Raw genomic sequence first — 1,637 nt, 5'->3', positions numbered from 1 at the left:
CAGGCTTGGCAGCAAGTGCCTTTACTCACTGCGGCTTCTGGCTAGGACACCTTGGTTTTTGTTTGACAGGCTCTGCACTTGGCCTCGAGCTCACTAATTTAGCTAAGCTGGATGCCGGTGAGCTTCAGGGAACCCATCTGTCTCCTCCTCTCCAGGGCTGGACGTACACGCATGCATTTAGGTTTTCTTTGCTTTTAACTCAGCTTCTGGGGATGTCAACCGGGGCTTCATGCTTGGACAGCAANCACTTTGCTCACAGAACTATCTCTCCAGGCTCAGCTCACCTTCTTAGTCACAGAAGGAACCCTACAGCTAACTACAGCTCCCACCCGCTACTCCCCACCTCTACTCCCCACCTCTACTCCCCCTATCCCGTCTCCCCGCCCATGGGTCACCTGAGCAATTGGTCAGCAATGGCGGCACTGATGGGCTGGGCGGGGATGCTGGGAAGGCCCGATGATTCTACTGGAGGGAACTGGGTTTGATTGAAGGANGGGAAGCCAGGCGTATAAGGGTCTCCAGTTCCCAGGTGCACCTAAAGAGCAAGGGGTAGTCACTCTGAAACTGTGGGCTGAACAAGCCCCATCTGGGTATCCCTGGGCCCCAGGAAGACTCACATGACCATACACAGCCTGGTGGCTAGACAGGCCTGGCTTGTGGGGATCCTGGGAGAAGTCTGATGGGTCAGGGTATATCAGCACTCCTTGGGCCCCAAAGTCCTGGGCAACAGCTACCTGAGGGAGGACAGAAAAAGCAAGGAAAGGTTAAAAAATAAAAGGCTCTTCTCGTTGGCAGCTGTCATCCTTAAGGGACCAGCGCGTGTCGTAGATATCACCCGGCACTTCAGAGTTGCGGCCCTCCCNGGGTGCCTNTGGAGCACTTCAAAACCTCTCTGCTCAGGNCTGGAGCGATGGCTCAGNGGTTCAGAGNCACTGGCTGCTCTTCNAGAGGTCCTAGGTTTGATTCTCAGCACCTAAATGNCAGCTCACATCTGTAACTCCAGTTGCAAGGGATCTGANACCCCCTCTGGCCTCCACAAGCTTCAGACACACATGTGGTACAGAGANACGCAGCACTGGGAAATCAAACCCAAGGNTTTGGGCACGCGAGGCGAGGACTCTACCAACTGTGCCCCATCACAAGCCCACATGCTATTTTATTTATTTAGAAAAAAAATACNTGTATTTATTTATTTGTGTGTTAGGGGACAGCTTGCAGGAGCAGGTCCTCCCCTTCTGTGATGTATAGATCCCAGAGATTGAATTCAGGCTTGGTAGAAAGTGCCCTCACCCACTAAGCTATCTCCCTGTCCCCGTAGTGTGGCTTCTAAGATGGACTCTCATGTATCCCAGGCTAGCTTCAAATCCTTTATGTGTCAGAAAATGACTTGGAATCTTAATCCTCCTGCCTTTCCCATCTGGAGCACTGAGCCAACAGACCTGTGCCACCACATCCCGCTCTCAGCTCTGCTTTTATTATTTAAATTTTTTAAAAAAAGATTTATTTATTTTATGCATATGAGTACACTGTAGCTCATCCTCAGACACACCAGGGCATTGGATCCCATTACTGAGCTGTCTCGTGGCTGCTGGGACTTGAACTTAGAACTTCTGGAAAAGCAGTCAGTGCTCTTAACC

General features: G+C 51.3%; 1 protein-coding gene across 1 annotated transcript in view; it reads right to left on the bottom strand.

Annotated features, from left to right (window-relative positions):
• The window catches only part of Tfr2 (transferrin receptor 2), a 16,550-nt gene that overhangs the window by 9,859 nt on the left and 5,054 nt on the right, over positions 1–1,637 (bottom strand). The window contains exons 5-7 of the mRNA XM_029533880.1: positions 836–902; positions 618–734; positions 396–535 (exon numbers count right to left, since the gene is read on the bottom strand). Of these exons, the coding sequence (XP_029389740.1) occupies positions 396–535; positions 618–734; positions 836–902 (324 nt within the window). The remainder of the gene's footprint in view (positions 1–395; positions 536–617; positions 735–835; positions 903–1,637) is intronic.

The sequence above is a fragment of the Mus pahari genome, chromosome 23, assembly GCF_900095145.1.
Source record: "Mus pahari chromosome 23, PAHARI_EIJ_v1.1, whole genome shotgun sequence".
NCBI classification, from domain to species: domain Eukaryota; kingdom Metazoa; phylum Chordata; class Mammalia; order Rodentia; family Muridae; genus Mus; species Mus pahari.
The sequence above is the reverse complement of the archived record's forward strand: the minus strand, read 5'-3'. Positions and strand labels throughout refer to the sequence as shown.